At 38.2% G+C, this 19,845-nt stretch overlaps 1 protein-coding gene and 1 non-coding gene across 3 annotated transcripts in view; one reads left to right on the top strand and one right to left on the bottom strand.

The window, feature by feature from the left end:
* Positions 1–15,117, top strand: part of BRD10 (bromodomain containing 10) — a 134,060-nt gene extending 118,943 nt beyond the window's left edge. For both annotated transcript variants that reach the window (XM_086685215.1, XM_025927397.2), the window contains 2 exons: positions 9,525–9,712; positions 10,816–15,117. In XM_086685215.1, the coding sequence (XP_086541341.1) occupies positions 9,525–9,712; positions 10,816–14,447 (3,820 nt within the window). In that variant the 3' untranslated portion in view covers positions 14,448–15,117. The remainder of the gene's footprint in view (positions 1–9,524; positions 9,713–10,815) is intronic.
* On the bottom strand, positions 7,004–7,141 carry LOC112851566 (U4 spliceosomal RNA). The gene has a single exon (XR_003222779.2). It is a non-coding gene; the product is annotated as a U4 spliceosomal RNA (small nuclear RNA).
* Positions 15,118–19,845: the final 4,728 nt, after the last annotated feature.

The raw sequence follows: 19,845 nt of genomic DNA, 5'->3' as shown, positions 1-19,845 counted from the left end.
CTCTGCATAAGTCAAATAATAGTACTATTTCCTAGAATTTCTTGATTAACTTTTTAAAACTTTTTTTTTTTTTGAGTATAGGTGGCACACAATGTTACGGTAGTTTCAGGTGTACAACGTAGTGATTGGACATGTTTATACATAATGGTATGCTCACCAAAAGTGTAGCTACTGTCACCGTACAACACTACTACAATATCATTGACTATATTCTTTATGGTATGCCTTTTACTCTTGTGACTTATTTATTCCAAAACTAGAAACTTGTATCCCAAATTCCCTTCACCCATTTTATCCATCCCCCACACCCCTTACCCTCCAGCAACCATGAGTTTGTTCTCTGTATTAATAGGGCTTTTTGTTGTTGTTGTTATTTTGTTTATTCATTTGTTATTTTTTTTTTTTTAATATGAAATTTTTGTCAAATTGGTTTCCATACAACACCCAGTGTTCATCCCAACAGGTGCCTCCTCAATACCCATCACCCACCTACCCCTCCCTCCCACCCCCAATCAACCCTCAGTTTGTTTTTAGTTTTTAGGAGTCTCTTATGTTTTGCCTCCCTCCCTCTCTAACCATTTTTTTTCCTTCCCCTCCCCCATGGTCTTCTGTTAAGTTTCTCAGGATCCACAAGGAGTGGAAACATATGGAATCTGTCTTTCTCTGTATGGCTTATTTCACTTAACATAACACTCTCCACTTCCATCCACGTTGCTACAAAGGGCCATATTTCATTCTTTCTCATTGCCACGTAGTACTCCATTGTGTATATACACAACAATTTCTTTATCCATTCATCAGTTGATGAACATTTAGGCTCTTTCCATAATTTGGCTATTGTTGAGAGTGCTGTTTAAACATTGGGGTACAAGTGCCCCTATGCATCCGTACTCCTGTATCCCTGGGGTAAATTCCTAGCAGTGCTACTGCTGGGTTGAAGGGTAGGTCTATTTTTAATTTTTTGAGGAACCTCCACACTGTTTTCCAGAGCGGCTGCACCAGTTTGCATTCCCACCAACAGTGCAAGAGGGTTCCCGTTTCTCCACATCCTCTCCAGCATCTATAGTCTCCTGATTTGTTCATTTTGGCCACTCTGACTGGCGTGAGGTGATATCTGAGTGTGGTTTTGATTTATTTCCCTGATGAGCGATGTTGAGCATCTTTTTATGTGCCTCTTAGCCACCTGGATGTCTTCTTTAGACAAGTGTCTATTCATGTTTTCTGCCCATTTCTTCACTGGATTATGTGTTTTTCGGGTGTGGAGTTTGGTGAGCTCTTTATAGATTTTGGATACTAGCCCTTTGTCCGATATGTCATTTGCAAATATCTTTTCCCATTCCGTTGGTTGCCTTTTAGTTTTGTTGATCGTTTCCTTTGCTGTGCAGAAGCTTTTTATCTTGATGAGGTCCCAATAGTTCATTTTTGCTTTTAATTCCCTTGCCTTTGGGGATGTGTCAAGTAAGAAATTGCTGCGGCTGAGGTCAGAGAGGTCTTTTCCTGCTTTCTCCTCTAGTGTTTTGATGGTTTCCTGTCTCACATTCAGGTCCTTTATCCATTTTGAGTTTATTTTTGTGAATGGTGTAAGAAAGTAGTCTAGTTTCATCCTTCTGCATGTTGCTGTCCAGTTCTCCCAGCACCATTTGTTAAACAGACTGTCTGTTTTCCATTGGATGTTCTTTCCTGCTGTGTCAAAGATTAGTTGGCCGTACTTTTGTGGGTCTAGTTCTGGGGTTTCTATTCTATTCCATTGGTCTATGTGTCTGTTTTTGTGCCAAAACCATGCTGTCTTGATGATTACAGCTTTGTAGTAGAGGCTAAAGTCTGGGATTGTGATGCCTCCTGCTTTGGTCTTCTTCAAAATTATTTTGGCTATTCGGGGACTTCTGTGGTTCCATACAAATTTTAGGATTGCTTGTTCTAGCTTCAAGAAGAATACTGGTGCAATTTTATTGGGATTGCATTGCATGTATAGATAGCTTTGGGTAGTATTGACATTTTAACAATATTTATTCTTCCAGTCCATGAGCACGGAATGTTTTTCCATTTCTTTATATCTTCTTCAATTTCCTTCATAACCTTTCTATAGTTTACAGCATACAGATCTTTTATATCTTTGGTTAGGTTTATTCCCAAGTATTTTATACTTCTTGGTGCAATTGTGAATGGGATCAGTTTCTTTATTTGTCTTTCTGTTGCTTCATTTTTAGTGTATAAGAATGCAATTGATTTCTGTACATTGATTTTGTACCCTGCGACTTTGCTGAATTCATGTATCAGTTCTAGCAGACCTTTTGTGGAGTCTATCGGATTTTCCATGTATAATATCATGTGCATGTGTGATATTGCAGATGTGCAAAAAGTGAAAGCTTGACTTCATCTTTGCCAATTTTGATGCATTTGATTTCCTCTTGTTGTCTGATTGCTGATGCTAGCACTTCCAACACTATGTTAAACAACAGCAGTGAGAGTGGACATCCCTGTCGTGTTCCTGATCTGAGGGAAAAGGCTCTCAGTTTTTCCCCATTGAGGATGATATTAGCTGTGGGCTTTTCATAAATGGCTTTTATGGTGTTTAAGTATGTTCCTTCTACCCCGACTTTCTCGAGGGTTTTTATTAACAAAAGGTGCTGAATTTTGTCAGATGCTTTTTCTGCATCGATTGACAGGATCATATGGTTCTTTTCTTTTCTTTTCTTTTCTTTTCTTTTCTTTTCTTTTCTTTTCTTTTCTTTTCTTCTCTTTTCTTATGTGATGTATCACGTTGATTGATTTGTGAATGTTGAACCAGCCCTGCAGCCCAGGAATGAATCCCACTTGATCATGGTGAATAATTCTTTTTATAAGCTGTTGAATTCAATTTGCTAGTATCTTATTGAGAATTTTTGCATCCATATTCATCAGGGATGTTGGCGTGTAGTTCTCTTTTTTTACTGGGTTTCTGTCTGGTTTAGGAATCAAGTAATGCTGGCTTTATAGAATGAGTCGGGAAGTTTTCCTTCCCTTTCTATTTTTGGAACAGCTTGAGAAAGATAGGTATTATCTCTGCTTTAAATGTCTGGTAGAATTCCCCAGGGAAGCCATCTGGTCCTGGACTCTTATTTGTTGGGGAGATTTTTGATAACTGATTGAATTTCTTCACTGTTTATGGGTCTGTTCAAGCTTTCTGTTTCTTCCTGTTTGAGTTTTGGAAAGGTGTGGGTGTTTAGGAATTTGTCCATTTCTTCCAGGTTGTCCAGTTTGTTGGCATATAAGTTTTCATAGTATTCCCTGATAATTGCTTGTATTTCTGAGGGATTGGTTGTAATAATTCCATTTTCATTCATGATTTTATCTATTTGGGTCATCTCCCTGTTCTTTTTGAGAAGCCTGGCTAGAGGTTTATCAGTTTTGTTTATTTTTTCAAAAAACCAACTCTTGGTTTCATTGATCTGCTCTACAGTTTTTTTAGATTCTATGTTGTTCATTTCTGCTCTGATCTTTATTATTTCTCTTCTTCTACTGGGTTTGGGGTATCTTTGCTGTTCTGCTTCTATTTCCTTTAGGTGTGCTGTTAGATTCTGTATTTGGGATTTTTCTTGTTTCTTTAGATGGGCCTGGATTGCAATGTATTTTCCTCTCAGGACTGCCTTCGCTGCATCCCAAAGCGTTTGGATTCTTGTATTTTCATTTTCGTTTCTTTCCATATATTTTTTAATTTCTTCTCTAATTGTCTGGTTGACCCATTTGTTCTTTAGTAGGGTGTTCTTTAACCTGCATGCTTTTGGAGGTTTTCCAGACTTTTTCCTGTGGTTGATTTCAAGCTTCATCGCATTGTGGTCTGAAAGTATGCATGGTATGATCTCCATTCTTGTATACTTGAAGGGCTGTTTTGTGACCCAGTATGTGATCTATCTTGGAGAATGTTCCATGTGCACTCGAGAAGAAAGTATATTCTGTTGCTTTGGGATGCAGAGTTCTAAATATATCTGTCAAGTCCATCTGATCCAATGTATCATTCAGGGCCCTTGTTTCTTTTTTTTTTTTTTTTTAATTTTTTTTTCAACATTTATTTATTTTTGGGACAGAGAGAGACAGAGCATGAACGGGGGAGGGGCAGAGAGAGAGGGAGACACAGAACCGGAAACAGGCTCCAGGCTCTGAGCCATCAGCCCAGAGCCCGACGCGGGGCTCGAACTCACGGACCGCGAGATCATGACCCGGCTGAAGTCGGACACTTAACCGACTGCGCCACCCAGGCGCCCCAGGGCCCTTGTTTCTTTATTGATCCTGTGTCTAGATGATCTGTCCAATGTTGTAACTGGAGTATTAAAGTCCCCTGCAATTACCACATTCTTATCAATAAGATTGCTTATATTTGTGATTAATTGTTTTATATATTTGGGAGCTCCCATATTCAGCACATAGACATTTATAATTATTAGCTCTTCCTGATGGATAGACCCTGTAATTATTATATAACGTTCTTCATCTCTTGTTACAGCCTTTAATTTAAAGTCTAGTTTGTCCGATAGAAGTATGGCCACTCCAGCTTTCTTTTGACTTCCAGTAGCATGATAGATAGTCCTCCATCCCCTCACTTTCAATCTGAAGGTGTCCTTAGGTCTAAAATGAGTCTCTTGTAGACAGCAAATAGACGGGCCTTGTTTTTTTTATCCATTCTGATAACCTTTTTCTTTTGGTTGGTGCATTTAGTCCATTTACTGTCAGTGTTATAGAAAGATATGGGTTTGGAGTCATTGTGATGTCTGTAGGTTTTGTGCTTGTAGCGATGTCTCTGGTATTTTGTCTCACAGGATCCCCCTTAGGATCTCTTGTAAGGCTGGTTTAGTGGTGACGAATTCCTTCAGTTTTTGTTTGTTTTGGGAAGACCGTTATCTCTCCTTCTATACTAAATAACAGACTTGCTGAATAAAGGATTCTCGGCTGCATTTTTTTTCTGTTCAGCACATTGAAGATTTCCTGCCATTCCTTTCTGGCCTGCCAAGTTTCAGTAGACAGATCTGTCACGAGTCTTATCGGTCTCCCTTTATATGTTAGAGCACGTTTATCCCTAGCTGCTTTCAGAATTTTCTCTTTATCCTTGTATTTTGCCAGTTTCACTATGATATGTTATGCGGAAGATCGATTCAAGTTACGTCTGAAGGGAGTTCTCTGTGCCTCTTGGATTTCAGTGTCCTTTTCCTTCCCCAGTTCAGGGAAGTTCTCACCTATGATTTCTTCAAGTACACCCTCAGCACCTTTCCCTCTCTCTTCCTCCTCTGGAATCCCAATTATGCGTATATTATTTCGTTTAATTATGTCACTTAGTTCTCTAAGTCTCCCCTCATACTCCTGGAATCTTTTATCTCTCTTTTTCTCAGCTTCCTCTTTTTCCATAATTTTATCTTCTAATTCACCTCTTTCTCTCCTCTGCCTCTTCAGTCCGAGCTGTGGTCGCCTCCCATTTTATTTTGCAGCTCATTTAGAGCATTTTTTAGCTCCTCCTGTTTCTTAGTCCCTTGATCTCCGTAGTAATAGATTCTCTGCTGTCCTCTATACTTTTTTCAAGCCCAGCAATTAATTTTATGACTATTATTTTAAATTCATTTTCTGCTATATTGCTTAAATCATTTTTGATCAGTTCGTTAGCTGTCCTACTTCCTGGAGTTTCTTTTGAGGGGAATTCTTCTGTTTTGTCATTTTGGATAGTCCCTGGAGTGGCAGGGAACTGCAGGGCTCTTCCACTGTGTTGTCTGGAGTAACTTGTGTTGGTAGGCGGGCGCAGTCAGACCTGATGTCTGCCCCCTGCCCACAGATGGGGCCACAGTCAGACTGGTGTGTACCTCATCTTCTCTCCCAGGGGCAGGACTCTTGTGGAGTGGTATGGCCCCTGTCTGGGCTACTTGAACACTGCCAGGCTTGTGGTGCTGCTTCTATGGGATCTGGCCTATTAGCCGGGGTGGATCCGCAAGGATCCGCAGGAGGGGCGGGCATAGCTCACTTTGCCTTCAGTGGTCTGCTTGGGGAGGGGTCCTGTGGCACCGGGAGGGAGGCAGACCCATTGGAGGGATGGATCCGCAGAAGCACAGCGTTGGGTGTTTGCCCGGTGCAAGCAAGTTTGTGACGGGAACTGGTTCCCTTTGGGATTTTGGCTGGGGGATGGGTGAGGGAGATGGCGCTTCCCAGCGCCTTTGTTTCCCGCCAAGCTGAGCTCTGTCCTCTGGGGTTCAACAACTCTTCCTCCTGTTGTCCTTTAGCCCTCCCGTCTCCAAGCAGAGCTGTTGACTTATAAAATTCCAGATGTTAAGTCCCACTGGCTGTCAGAACACACTCCATCCGGCCCCTCCACTTTTGCAAGCCAGACTCTGGGGCTCTGCCTTGCCGGGTGTGCTGGCTGCCCCTCCACCGCCCTGGCTCCCTCCCGCCAGTCTTTGTAGCTCGCACTGCCTCTCTGCCCTTCCTACCCTCTTCCGTGGGCCTCTTGTCTATGCTTGGTTCCGGAGAGTCCGTTCTGCTAGTCTTCTGGCAGTGTTCTGGGTAAATTAGGCAGATATGGGTGGAATCTAGGTGATCATCAGGACGCAGTGTGCCCAGTGTCCTCCTGCACCGCCATCTTCTGAAAAGTCCCTTCATTTGTTTTTTAGATTTCACATGTGAGTGTAATCTTACGGTATTTTTCTTTCTCTGACTTATTTCACTGGGCAGAATATCCTCTGGGTTCATCCATGTTATCGCAAATGGCAAGATCTCATCCTTTCTCATGGCTGCATAATGTTCCAGTGTGTGTGTGTGTGTGTGTGTGTGTGTGTGTGTGTGTGTGTGTTTGTGTGTGTACACATAATATATACCATGTCTTCCTTATCTGTTTGTCTATCGATGGACATTTAGGTTGCTTCCAAAGCTTGGCTATTGTAAATAATGCTGCAGTGAACACAGGGGTGCTTATTTCCTTTATAGTGTTTTTGTTTTCTTTGGGCAAACACCCACTAATGGAATTATTGGATCATATGTTATTTCTATTTTTAATTTCTTTTTTTCAAAAATTGCCAATGCTGACTATATTTTAAATCATCCTGGCAAGATATTGGGAAAAGTTTTCAATTAGCAGTAATCATGCCTCAGATAAACCTCATTGGCTATGATACTCCCACTGTGCAAAGCTTCTATCTTTAAATTTTGATTAACCTTCATACTGTTTTCCACAGTATCTGCCCCAATTTACATTCCCACCAACAGTGTACAAGGGTTCCTTTTTCTCACCAACTCTTGTTACTTCTTAACTTTTTGATTTTAGCCATTCTTACAGGTGTAAGGTGATATTGTAGTTTTGATTTGTGTTTCTCTGATGATGTTGAGCATCTTTTCATATGTCTCTTGGCCATCTATATGGTCTTCTTTAGAGAAATGTCAATTAAGGTCCTCTGCCCATTTTTTAATCAGATTGTTTGCTTTTTGGTATTGAGTTGTAGAAGTTTTTTTTTTTATGTTTTGGTTAGTAACCCTTTATTGGATATATCATTTGCAAATATCTTTTTCCATTTATTAGGTTGCCTTTTTGTTTCATTGATTGTTTCCTTCACTGTGAAGCTTTTTATTTTTGTTTAGTCCCAGTAGTTAATTTTTGCTTTTGTTTCCCTTGTTTTAGGAGACAAATCTAGAAAAATGTTGCCATGCTGACATTAGAGAAATTACTGCCTGTGTCCTCTTCTAAGATTTTTATAGTTTCAGATCTCACATTTAGGTCTTGATCTATTTTGGGTTTATTTTTATGTGTGGTATTAGAAAGTGGTTCAGCTTCATTCTTTAAAAATTTTTTTTTAACATTTATTTATTTTTGAAAGACAGAGCATGAGCAGGGGAGGGGCAGAGAGAGAGGAAGACACAGAATCTGAAGCAGGCTCCAGGCTCCAAGCTGCCAGAGCCCAACATGGGGCTCGAACTCATGAATCACGAGATCATGACCTAGGCCGAAGTCGGATATTTAACCCACTGATCCACCCAGGCGCCCCCAGTTTAATTCTTTTACATGTGGCTGTTCAGTCTTCCAAGCACCATTTATTGAAGAGACTTTTTCCCATTGTATATCTTGCCTTTTTTGTCATAAATTAGTTGACCATATAAGTATAGGTTTGTATCTGGGGTTTTTATTCTGTTCCCTTGATGTGTGTATCTGTTTTTGTGTCAGTACCATACTATTTTTTTTTAAATGTTTATTTATTTGTGAGAGAAAGACAGAGTGCGAGTAAGGGAGGGGCAAAGAGAGAGGGAGATAAAGAATCCGAAGCAGTCTCCAGGCTCTGAGCTGTCAGCACAGAGCCCGACATGGGGCTCAAACCCACGATCTATGAGATCATGACCTGAGCCAAAGTTTGACGCTTAACCCACCGAGCCACCCCTGTGCCCCATTACTATACTGTTTTGATTACTTCAGCTTTGTAGTATATCTTGAAATCTGGAATTGTGATTCCTATAGCTTTGTTTTTGTTTCTCAAGATTGTTTTGGCAATTCGGGGTCTTTGTAGTTCTGTACATATTTTAGTACTGTTTCCCCTAGCTTTGTGAAAAATGTTGTTGGTATTTTGATAGTGATTGTCTTGGAATCTGTAGATTGCTTTGGGCAGTATGAACATTTAATAATATTCTCCCAATCCATGAGCATGGAATATTTTTTTAGTTGTGTCATCTTCAATTTCTTTCATCAGTGTGTTAAAGTTTTTAGAGTACATGTCTTTCACCTCTTTGGTTAATCTATTCCTAGATATTTCATTCTTTTTGATGCAATTGTAAAAGGAATTGTTTTCTTAATTTCTCCTTATGCTATTTTGTATTAATATATAAGAATACTATCAATTTCTGGGTATTCATTTTGTATCCTGCAACTTTACTTCATTCATTTGATGGTAAAGTGTTTAGGATTTTTTTTTTTTTAATTTTTTTTTTCAACGTTTATTTATTTTTGGGACAGAGAGAGACAGAGCATGAACGGGCGAGGGGCAGAGAGAGAGGGAGACACAGAATCGGAAACAGGCTCCAGGCTCTGAGCCATCAGCCCAGAGCCCGACGCGGGGCTCGAACTCACGGAACGCGAGATCGTGACCTGGCTGAAGTCGGACGCTTAACCGACTGCGCCACCCAGGCGCCCCAAAGATTTGATTAACTTTTTTAAATGGCATTTTTTACTATATTATAATCAGTAATTATGAAAATATTTCAAATCTATTTTTGTCCATGCAGCTAGAAATTTCTCTCATTTAATAGGTCTAATAGCATTTAAAAAGACAAATTGGTGGTATATTCAAACACTGTATTCTGAAGTTATAAATATAATCCTTTCTGGTTTCTTATGCCTACCCCCTAGGTTTTCTCTTCTTTAATGATAATTGTTGGTAAAACTGAACCAAGCATCTTAGACACACTTGAGATTAAAACATAGCTTTTAGCGACTTAATTGAAAATATTTCAAAATAAAGTTTAAATTACTAAAAGTTAGTTTAGCTTCCAAGAGTTTAAGATGTATGTGTTGTTTGTTGGGCATTTTATTTCAGGAGCCGCCTAAAGAAAGACTACGATGATTTCAGAAGACAGCCTGATCATGATAAATTTACTAGAGAACTGTGGACTACTGAAGAAGGTGAAGGAGATCCTGGAAAAGAATCTCCTAAAGTAGAAATTAGTAAGTCTGTAGAGGTGACAGAACCTTTGGATATCCTGGAGAAAGATAACTTTGATTCAGGTAAGTATTAAAACTTTCTTTAAATCAACACTAAAACCACAAAGAGAAGTTTTAGTATCTTTTGTGGAGATAAAGGTTAATCTGGTTAATGATGTGTATTAATTAGGAAAATCTGCCATGTTTTGAAGGTGTCCTGTGTCCTTGTAAAGGTTCCTTGGAATCATTACATTTCTAGGAGTTTCTGGAGCCAGTGCCTGCCTCCAAACTGTAGGCATGTCTTTGCTCATTATAGACCACACATCTTTAATATACAATCCCTCTAAAATAAGTTCATCATCTTCTTTTTATTATTACTATTTTTGAAGCACTGTTTTTGATGTTTGGTTTAAATGGAATTTGACAAGTCCCTAATCTGGGAAGATTTTTTATGATGAATGACCAAGGTTGATGGCCTAATGAGACCCCAGAGTGGACATATCATCATAAGGGGGCTAGATTAGATTATCTATAATTCATTTCAGTTTATCAGATTATATTATTCTTTAAATCTAGTTAAATAACTTTATTTAGTTATATAATAGGTTAGTGTGAAAATTTGTGGTTAGTAATTTTTTAACCTGTTGTTTTTCATGTCCTTGGTGACTTGAAAAAGAGTAGCTTCTCATCAACCCAGTTTGACTGATATGAACATAATTTTTTTTACTGTAGGAATAATTAACCCCAGAAACTCCTTTAGAGTCTCTGAAAATTAGAATGGAGAACTATCTCTCTTTGATTTCATGATTTCCTTATCTAGAAGAAAAGAACTAGACTGTATTCCCTTTCAGATCTAAATTCTGAGCTCTAATTGCTGGCCTGAGTATCTCTTTAAGAGATGTAAATTTTCCTTTGTGTTTGTATTGCAGCAGACTTAGCAGAGTTTGAACAAAAAAAAATTCTGTCATTAATACATAGTTGGGAATGGGTTGTGCTATCAAGATTGCCATGTCAAAGATCACCTTACCTTAATTTTCTAATCAGGGTGCTGAGACTTTGAAATCACCCTGTAGTAGATTTCTTAATAAAATTCCAGTTCAAAGATTGACTTGCTTTTTTATAATTGGTCTTATTGCTATTCAGTTGCTGTTTTATTTAAACACAGTGTTTGCTTTTATAATTTTCAGATGACATGAAACTGTCTGAAATAGATTTTCCTATGGCCAGAAGCAAGTTGTTGAAAAAGGAATTGCCTTCTAAAGATATTGCAAAGATGCTGCCTAAAACACTTAAACGACAGTCAAAACAAACTAATTATGTGGATGATAGCACAAAAGATCTTTCCCCAAGGAAGAAAGCAAAGTTAAGCACAAATGAGACAACAGTTGAGAATGCAGAAGGTGAGGTGCAGATTGACTATTTGAATGAATTCAAGCATACAGAGCCACTGTTTCCAGAGTCGTTTGCCTCAGTGGATTCAACACCAGTATCTATTCTCCAGAAAGGGACCAAACCTATTCAGGCCTTGCTTGCAAAGAATATTGGGAACAAAGTGACCTTAACAAATCAACTGCCCCCTTCCACAGATAAAACTGCTCCTGCTTTGGAAAAACCAGTTATATCTCCTCCAGAAGCAAGTCCTATAAAGCCAGCATTGACCTGCCACACCAGTACAAAAGGTCCTTTACAAATGGTATACAAAGTGCCCTGTGGCCAGTGGTTGCCCATTGATCTCCATAACAGCTCTGTAAAGATTCAGATGCAACCTGTGCTAGATTCTAAAACAGGAGAAAAAATCATGCAACAGGTTCTCATTCTGCCTAAGAATTTTGTGATTCAGCACAAGGAAGGGAAAGCAGTTGCAAAAGAAGTACCGCCACTTCAACAGAAAAGTACAGAACAACCTTGTTCATCTTTCCTGCAGACAACAAATGTAAACTCTTCTTTAGCATCAGTTCTTGTCAGCTCAGCAGGAACTGTTTCTACCCAGCTACCTAATATACTTTTCAATAGGACAATTACACCTTTGTCAAATAGTGATAGGCCACAACCTTTGTCACCTGTAACCTCCATAAGTAATTTATTAACACCACCAGTTAAGACTAGCCAGAGTGAGTCAGGAAAAGTCAAGAATGCAGTTTCAGCAGCCACATTTTCCCAGCCCATTGTTTCATCCACCATTTCCTCAACAGTTCAGCCTCTGTTATCAGCAACAACACTAAGTGGATCTACAAATCCTGGTAGTTCCCTCAACTCTTTTGCACAACAAACTCCTGATTCTTCTGAAGTAAAGCAAGAACTGAAAACTGTGTGTATAAGAGATTCACAGTCAATTCTTGTTAGGACACGAGGTGGGAACACTGGAGTTGTAAAAGTACAGACCAGTCCAGATCAAAATTCACCCAATAGCTTATCTTCAAGTTCAGTTTTCACTTTTGCTCCTCAGCTTCAGGCGTTTCTGGTACCCAAATCAACAACTTCATCATCCTCTGTTTTTTCACCCTCAGTTGGAGTGACTACTACATCTAGTCTCCCATCTTTTAGCCAAACATCAACTTCTGATTCCATTCCATCTGGCTTTAATCCATCAGTGGGAAAGAATCTCAAGCTTACATTAGGCCAGTCTTCCTGCGGTGGTAATTTGGGCCACATGATAGATAAAGCTTCACATATGCCACCTTCTCCCTTAAAGTCCTCTCTTTCTTCTGGCACTCTACTATCATCAACAGCAAATAATTCAGTAAATGTAATTAGTGTATCAACAGGAGGTTTTGGACAAACCAGTACGAATGTTATTCATACTCCAAATAAACAACAGGGAGATTATTTCACAAAAAGTTTCCCTGTTACAAGATCAGAAGCAACAGCAGCAACAAATGGTGATGTGATCAGTGCAACTGCAGTTCACAAACTTATGCTGGTGTCAGCTCCATCTGTTCTTTCTTCTAGCAGTGGAACTGCAATTAATGTGACACCTGCACCAACATCTACGGGTGTTTCTGCCCAGAAATTAGTTTTTATTAATGCTCCAATTCCCAGTGGCACTTCAACTCCAACTATTGTGGCAGAACCATTAAAACAAACTCTTTCTCCCCCCTTGAGTAAAACATATGTTAAGACTCCAGAACAACCCCAGATAGTACTAATTCCATCAACAGTGGGAGCACCAATAAAAATAAATTCATCACCAACTGTATCTCAGATAAAAGATGTGAAAATTGGACTAAACATAGGTCAAGCAATTGTAAACACTTCAGGCAGTGTGCCACCTATACCATCAATTAACATATTGCAAAATGTAACCCCAAAAGGAGAAGAAAAAAGTACCAAGGGCTATGTTTTGCCATTGTCAACAAGTAGTAATTCAATTCCAGTAAGCTCAAGTTTTGTGAGTCAAAATATTACTCCTCTTAATGAATCAATGGTTTCTGCAACAAGAGCAGTAAACATGTTTTCAGTAACAGGAGCAAACGTGTCTTTGGGTTCTCTTTCAGTGACCTCAGCCTCTGCTTCCGTTGGGACACGACCTCCTGTTTTAGTCAGTGGAAATGATACCTCTTCAAGAATTATGCCTATTTTGTCAAATAGACTTTGCACGTCAAATCTCGGAAACACTGTGGCTATATCAACTGTGAAAACAGGACATCTTGCATCATCTGTTCTGATTTCAACTACACAACCAACAGTGTCTCCTAAATGTTTAACATCAGCTTTGCAGATCCCTGTTACTGTTGCCTTACCTACACCTGTGACTGTATCCCCTAAAATAATCAACACAGTTCCACAAGTGGCAACTGTACCAGGAGCCACATGTTCTATATCTCTTTCTAAAAGACAATCTCGGACTTCTGTCCAGATTCAGTCACCAGGGATTTTAACTACAGTGCCAACAAATATAAACACAAATAAACCTCAAACTGAATTGCCATCCCTTTCACAAAGTCTAGGTAAAGTAATTAATATTTCCAATTTTGCTTCTCTGCCAAACCAGCAAATGTCCTCTGCTTTAGTAAAATCAACCTCAAGTTACAGTTCTGCTCCTGGTGGCTCTGCCATTCACACTGCTACAGCACCATCAAATGTGAATAGTGTGATAGGGGGTCAGTTCAGTGAACCTTATATTCAGCAAAAAATAGTCATCAACACCAGTACACCTTTGGCACCTGGTACTCAGATCATGATTAATGGAACCCGGTTTATTGTCCCACCACAAGGTCTTGGAGCTGGTAGCCATGTTCTTCTTATATCTACTAATCCAAAATATGGACCTCCCTTAGTTCTTAACAGTGGCCAAGGCCTTCCGGCTATATCAGTAGATAACCCTGCCCAGATCACACTAGCATCAAATAATTCTTTAAGTGGGCAACCTGTGAAGCATTCTGTAAGAAGTTCTACAAAAATTATAAACTCTCTTGGGAATGTCAGTCCTCTACCCACAGTACATACAACATCACAGATCATAAACACAACTGCTAAAGTGTCTGTTCCACTTCCCGCACCAACAGTGTCATTGACTTCAGTAATTAAGTCTCCTCCAGCTACTCTTTTGGCTAAGACCTCTTTGGTTTCTGCCATTTGTTCTACTAATCCTCCACTGCCAAGTAGCACATCAGTATTTCATCTGGACACATCAGTCAAAAAATTGTTGGTTAGCCCAGAAGGAGCCATTTTGAATACCATAAATCCTCCAGCATCTAAGGTTTCTTCTCTCTCCTCCTCTCTCTCTCAAATTGTTGTATCTGCTAGTCGAAATCCTGCCTCTGTCTTCCCTGCTTTTCACTCATCTGACTTAGAGAAGCCCAACACAGCTGCATCCTGAATTTAGACTAAATGAGCCAGTTTTTAAATAATGGGGCATTGTTTTGACTCCCATAAAAATTTTAACTTTATTATACTGTTGAAAACATACTATACATAGTTCTGTGTGTTTTAATGTATCTTTTCATTAGCTTGCAACAAGGCTTTGTTTCCTTTGGGAGAAAAAGATCTGTTCCATTTAACTCATTGGTATGAGTATGTTTTCCAAAGTTGTTTAAAATAGAATCTACCTGTCTGTATTGCATAGATTGGACAAAGTCAAGTTTCACTAGTTCGTAGTAGGCTAGCTCTTTGCACACTTGAATTGACATGTTTCTTCTTGAACTTGGACTATGGCAGTGTGTATCAACAATATTGTATTCTGTGTCATTAGTGAAATCTTGTTTTTTGTTTTCTGTAAAAATATAAATAAATGTATGTATGTGTGTGTGTATACACACACACACACACACATATTTATGCATTGTGAAAATGCAGTCCATGTTGTAAAATTGTACATATTCCTAAATCCCTAACAACCTGTACTAAACTATATGTACAAAGAACTATGCTGTCTTATTTATGTTTTGTTTACATAATGTATAGTTTTTTAAATATTTTAGTAATTTTGGACCAGTGAACTGTTAGCAACAATGCAGAAGAATCTGCATGTAATAAACTGAGTTGCTGTATTTCTTTGTTTGAATACCGTTTTTAAATTGCGTTCTTGTTCCATTGAAAGAATACATTATATAAAATGAAGACAGCCCTTTACAAAAAGGAATTAAAGGTGGGAAATTTGAATTAATGGCTAGCATTTGTACAAGGTTTTACAGTTTACAAACTTTACTTCATATATCTTACTTTTCACAGTAGTCTTGAAAGATTAAGTGATGTTGTCCGAGGTCATCCAGCAAGTGGGTGGTAGACTTGAGCCATTAGTTGAACCTGATGCTTTAAATTTCCATGATTGTACATTACTTCTATTATAAAATTTCACTTTGGATTTCATTGTTTTAAGTTTTTTCTCTTATTTCACCACCAAATTCCCCATTGATTAAGTAATCTTTCAGGCCAATGTGTTTGGTCTGTGTTTATGCACCTCAGATATGCTTTGTTATTTATTTTCAAATTTAGATTCACAAGAAGTTGTGATGGTAGTATGGAGAGGTCTTATGTACCCTATATATAGCTTCCCTCCTGATATGTCTGTTTTTATATTGAGGTATTATTTCATAGTTGACTGATTTTCCAAAATGATAAAACATAAGAATTTTCCTTTTTTTAATTTAGAATAACAAATGAATTTGAACACTTTCAATTATTTATAAGCATTCTTTGCTTTTGTTTGCTGTTCTTTTTTCAATCACAGCAGTCACTTATATTCTGTTGTAAAACAAGTGATTTTTATGGGGCAGCTTCTTCTCAGGGTTTGACTTTGTGGTATTTCAGAATATGCCTCATTTTAAATAAAAGATAGATTTTATTATCACAATGAACACTGAGTAGTGTATAGAATTGTTAAATCACTATACTGTGCACTCAAAACTAATATAACACTGTATATTAACTGTACTGGAATTAAAATTTTTAAAAGTCTGGGAAAAAAGACAGCATAAGGAATACACAAAAAAAAATGTATAATTGCTTCGTCATAAATAAATATCTTTTTAAGAAGGCAAAGCATAAAAAGTCAAAAAAGATAGATTTTATATTTATTGCATCTTTATCCATTATCTAAGATAGTGATTGTATATTCATCCAGATTATGTTTATAATGACGTTAAACGTCATCACATGGAGTTGTAGTCTAGGGTTAAAAATGATGGGGAAGAGTAGGCCTGAAGACTTCCTTTGAAACTACACTGAAATGTATTAGTTATCAAAGTGGAAAGAGTGTGAGGATGTTCCTGGAAAGTTGCTAAAGGCTCTCAAAAATCTATACTTATGTTCTAAAACAGTGCCTTTGCCAATCATGTCTATGTTCTCCTCTGTAGTCACTGCCCCTCTTTCCCTGTCAGTTTAGAAAGACCTTGGATTTCAAGGGAATGTGGGTGATATTTGGGAATGCAATTGCATTGTGCATAGGTGTGCTCAATAAATAAATGTACTTACATACTCAACTTTTAAAGCAAAACAACCAGAAATTATTCATCTTTTCCCTTTAAAGAATTCTCCAAGCCATTTCTAGAAACTAATTTACTGAATTACCTATGGCCCAACTTTAATCCCAGTGAAAGACCTAAACTAATTATTAACCACAATTCTTTTCTAACTCCTAAATCCAAAATCCTAATATGACCTTTGAAACTCTGTGTGATCTGGTGAAACTTTTAGAGTGAAGCCCCAGTCCCCGACCCTGCCATCCCCTTGGGGATTAAAAGGGGCCTCAATCTATTGCTGCTTACCTCACCAGCTTCTTTTCAACCTATTCCCTTGCTTATTGCACTCTAGTTTTCTTTTAGTTTCTAGAAAGTTCAAGGCATTCCTAGAAGTTCTCTTTGACTTAATGTTTCATTATATATTCCCATTACATATTACATAACTCCCTCTCCTTACTTCATCCTAGCCAGCATCAAGATATCGTAGTCATTCATAGATTGAGAAGGGCATAGTACTACACTACTGTAATGAGATTTGTATGCAATTATTGAATGTCTGTCTTCCTTTTTAAAGAGAGACCTTGTCAGTCATCATTGTCACCTCAGTAACTCGCACCCAGTAGACATTCAATATGTTTGCTGTATAAATCAGTGAGAAATGTAGGTAGCTTCTTAATATAACCAAAAGCCAAATTCTTTTTCTTTTGTTTCCAGCTTGGTAGATCATGTGGATTTCTGGGATCTTGGCCAACCAAAGAGTACAAAGTCAAATTCCTCAGTTCTTTGTAATCAGTGTTATCGTTAAGTATTCTTCAACACTGTTTATAAAAGCATTCATGTAAAGGAAGAAAAGTCACTACAATGCTACCTGAAAGCTTCATGGTACTAAAACAGTATGTTTCCACACATAGTATAGAAATAGGACATTTGAATATATTCAGCATCATTTTCAATGCTAAGCTAAAACATGGGGAAATAACATGTCTTTCTGATATGTTAGCTCTTTCCTCTCATTTCCTATATGGTTTTTCCTCAAAAAAAAAAAAAAATCAATTCTCTTTTGTGAATAGTAAAAACAAAATTATATATAAAATACTAAGGGACTATTAGATTCCTGCTTCCATTTCAAGCCTCCAATTTAATTTAGTTTATTTTTTTAATTTACATCCAAGTTAGCATATATTGCAACAATGATTTCAGGAGTAGATTCCTTAATGCTCCTTACCCATTTACCCATCCCCCCTCCCATACCCCTCCAGTAACCCTCTGTTTGTTTTCCATATTTAAGAGTCTCGTGTTTTGTCCCCCTCCCTGTTTTTATATTATTTTTGCTTCCCTTCCCTTATGTTCATCTGTTTTGTCTCTTAAAGTCCTCATATGAGTAAAGTCATATGATTTTTGTCTGTCTCTGACTAATTTCACTTAGCATAGTAACCCTTTAGTTCCATTCACGTAATTGCAAATGACAAGATTTCATTCTTTTTCATTGCTAATACTCCATTGTATATATATATACCACGTCTTCTTTATCCCTCCATCTGTTGATGGACATTTGGGCTCTTTCCATACTTTGGCTATTGTTGATAGCCCTGCTATAAACATTGGGGTGCACGTGCCCCTTTGAAACATACCTGTATCCCGTTGGTAAATGCCTAGTAGTGCAATTGCTGGGTCTAAGGTGGTTCTATTTTTAATTTTTTGAGGAACCTCCATACTGTTTTCCAGAGTGGCTGTACCAGCTTGCATTCCCACCAACAAAGCAAAAGATCCTCTTTCTCCGCATCCTCGCCAACATCTGTTGTTGCCTGAGTTGTTAATGTTAGCCATTCTGACAGGTGTGAGATGGTATCTCACTGTGGTTTTGATTTGTATTTCCCTGATGATGAGTGATGTGGAGCATTTTTTCATGTGTCAGTTGGCCACCTGGATGTCTTCTTTGGAGAAGTGTCTATTCATGTTTTTTGCCCATTTCTTCACTGGATTGTTTGTTTTTGGGTGTTGAGTTTGATAAGTTCTTTAAAGATTTTGGATACTAACCCTTTATCTGATATGTCATTTGCAAATATCTTCTCCCATTCTGTTGGTTGCCTTTTAGTTTTGCTGATTGTTTCGATCACTGTGCAGAAACTTTTTATTTTTTTTTATTTTTTTTTTTAAATTTTTTTTTCAACGTTTATTCATTTTTGGGACAGAGAGAGACAGAGCATGAACAGGGGAGGGGCAGAGAGAGAGGGAGACACAGAATCGGAAACAGGCTCCAGGCTCTGAGCCATCAGCCCAGAGCCCGACGCGGGGCTCGAACTCACGGACCGCGAGATCGTGACCTGGCTGAAGTCGGACGCTTAACCGACTGCGCCACACAGGCGCCCCCAGAAACTTTTTATTTTGATGAGGTCCCAGTAGTTCATTTTTGCACTTGTTTCCCTTGCCTCCAGAGAGTAAGTTGTTGAGTAAGAAGTTGCTGTGGCCAAGGTCAAAGAGGTTTTTGCCTGCTTTCTCCTTGAGGATTTTGATGGCTTCCTGTCTTACATTGGTCTTTCATCCATTTTGAGTTTATTTTTGTGTACGGTGTAAGAAAGTGGTCCAGGTTCATTCTTCTGCATGTCGCTGTCCAGTTTTCCCAGCACCACTTGCTGAAGAGACCATCTTTATTCCAATGGATATTCTTTCCTGCTTTGTCAAAGATTAGTTGGCCATACGTTTGTGGGTACATTTCTGTGTTCTCTATTCTGTTCCATTGATCTGAGTGTTTTTGTTCCAGTATCCTACTGTCTTGATGATTACAGCTTTGTAATACAGCTTGAAGTCCAGGCTTGTGTTGCCTCCTGCTTTGGTTTTCTTTTTCAAGATTGCTTTGGCTATTCAGGGTCTTTTCTGGTTCCATACAAATTTTAAGATTATTTGTTCTAGCTCTGTGAAGAATGCTGGTGTTATTTTGGTAGGGATTGCATTGAATATGTAGATTGCTTTGGCTAGTATTGACATCTTAACAATATTTGTTCTTCCTAACCAGGAACATGGAATCTTTTTCCATTTTTTTTTTTGTGTCTTCTTCAATTTTTTTCATAAGCTTTCTATAGTTTTCAATATATATAGATTTTTCACCTCTTTGGTCAGATTTATTCCTAGGTATTTTATGATTTTTGGTGCAATTGTAAATGAGATCAATTTCTTGATTTCTCTCTTGCTTCATTGTTGGTGTATAGGAATGCAACCGATTTCTGTGCATTGATTTTATATCCTGCAACTTTACTGAATTCATGGATCAGTTCTAGCAGTTTTTTTGGTGGAATCTTTTGGGTTTTCCATATAAAGTAT

This window comes from Puma concolor, chromosome D4 (assembly GCF_028749965.1).
Source record: "Puma concolor isolate L17-30 chromosome D4, mPumCon1.1.hap2, whole genome shotgun sequence".
NCBI lineage: Eukaryota > Metazoa > Chordata > Mammalia > Carnivora > Felidae > Puma > Puma concolor.
The sequence above is the reverse complement of the archived record's forward strand: the minus strand, read 5'-3'. Positions and strand labels throughout refer to the sequence as shown.